General features: G+C 45.9%; 1 protein-coding gene across 1 annotated transcript; it reads right to left on the bottom strand.

Moving 5' to 3' along the window:
* Positions 1–278: 278 nt before the first annotated feature.
* Positions 279–1,343, bottom strand: LOC120392924 (tigger transposable element-derived protein 4-like). Its single transcript, XM_039517581.1, has one exon. The coding sequence runs from the start codon at positions 1,341–1,343 to the stop codon at positions 279–281; it is 1,065 nt and encodes a 354-aa protein (XP_039373515.1).
* Between the last annotated feature and the right edge of the window lie 225 nt (positions 1,344–1,568).

Here is a 1,568-nt window from a genome sequence, read left to right as displayed (position 1 = left end):
TCATTGCCGCATGCAGATGTGCTTGCCTGTGCTGACTGCACACTTGATACAATGTCTTCATCGGTGATCACGCCATCAGTAACGACGTCTTTGTTGATTTCTATGTAATCTCGGAATTCCTGGACAGTGATGGCTAACTCCTGTGCCTCCTCTTCCAAGATAGCATCTGTAAGGCTTGATTTTCCCGCCACTTCCGCGAGTTCTTCTGCGGCTGCACGGCACTGTGCCTGAAACTCATCATCGGAAATATCCTGAATGACGCAGTGCATCCAGCAGTTTTAGATTGTTTCCTTCTTCACGTCATTCCAGGCTGATCTCAGGAAGTTCATTGCATCTAGAAGGGAAGTGGTGTACTGTGCCTTCTTTTCATCATGGAGCAGGTATTGGCGCATCAACATTTTCCTGTAGTACACCTTAAGCACTTGGATTATCCCCTGGTCCATTGGTTGGAGCTTACTCGTTGTGTTAGGTGGGAGGTAAAAGATCTTAATGGCCTTGAGACCAGGAACATCCGGATGAGCTCTACAGTTGTCCACGATCAGTGCCACCTTCCTTTTCTCTGCTTGGAACTTCCTGTCCCACTTTTTCACCCATGCACTGAATAGATCTCCTGTGATCCAGGCGCTTGGCTGGCCATCGTAATCACATTGGAGAACTTTGGTCTGCTTAAAGCATCTGGGATTCTTGGACTTTCCTATAACGTAGAGCGGGAGTTTTTGGCTTCCATCCATGTTAGCAGCAACTAGCACTGTAAGTCGGTCCTTCGACTTTTTTCCACCGTGACAGGCCTCCCGACGAAACGCCATAGTCTTGTCTGGAAGGCATTTCCAAAACACCCCAGTTTCATCAGCATTAAAAATGTTCCGAGTCTCATAGGTATCCAAAATTGTGCGCATTTGAGTCTTCAGCCATGAATCCACTTGTTCCTGTTGAACCGCAGCGCTCTCTCCACAAATTGCTTTGAAGACAATGTTGTGCCTCTTTTTGAAACGATCCAGCCACCCCTGACTTGCTTTAAAGTCAGGGTGTCCTAGCTTTGCAGCAAGGATGTCCGCCTTCTCCATCAGCAAGGGACCATTGACGGGAAGGTTTGTTGCTCGCGTATTTGTGAACCATTGAAACAGTGCATCGTCGACATCTTTGTGCTCAGCCACTCTAATTTTTTTTCTTGCTGGATCAAAGACAGACTTCTCGTACATTTGCTTTATCACGTTGGCCTTCTTTTTCCATCCTGAAATGGTGTTTGCTGGAATGCCATGCTGACGACTAAGGTCTGCCGGTTTTGTTCCTTTTTCTAGCTGCAGTATGATTTCATACTTTTTCTCTATTGACTGATTGTCCATTTTCTCTTAACACCTCCAGACATTTTTAGAAGGGAAAAAATAAACAGAATAGCTACAGCATGTTATCCTTCAGACAAGATCAACAAGAGTGAGTGAACTGGCATGGGAGTGAACGACCATACGGACCGTGATCACGTGCTACGTGAACTCAGCACATGCGCAGTGAGCCAAGTACAATCATTTTTATTTATATACTAATATATAAGACACACCCTGGGTGAGGGG

Source organism: Mauremys reevesii, unplaced genomic scaffold, assembly GCF_016161935.1.
Source record: "Mauremys reevesii isolate NIE-2019 unplaced genomic scaffold, ASM1616193v1 Contig125, whole genome shotgun sequence".
NCBI classification, from domain to species: Eukaryota; Metazoa; Chordata; order Testudines; family Geoemydidae; genus Mauremys; species Mauremys reevesii.
This window is presented reverse-complemented; position numbering and strand designations above follow the sequence as displayed.

Coding starts and splice junctions, on each gene's coding strand:
- LOC120392924 (XM_039517581.1), bottom strand. CDS start 1,343: ATGGACAATCAGTCAATAGAGAAAAAGTATGAAATCATACTGCAGCTA.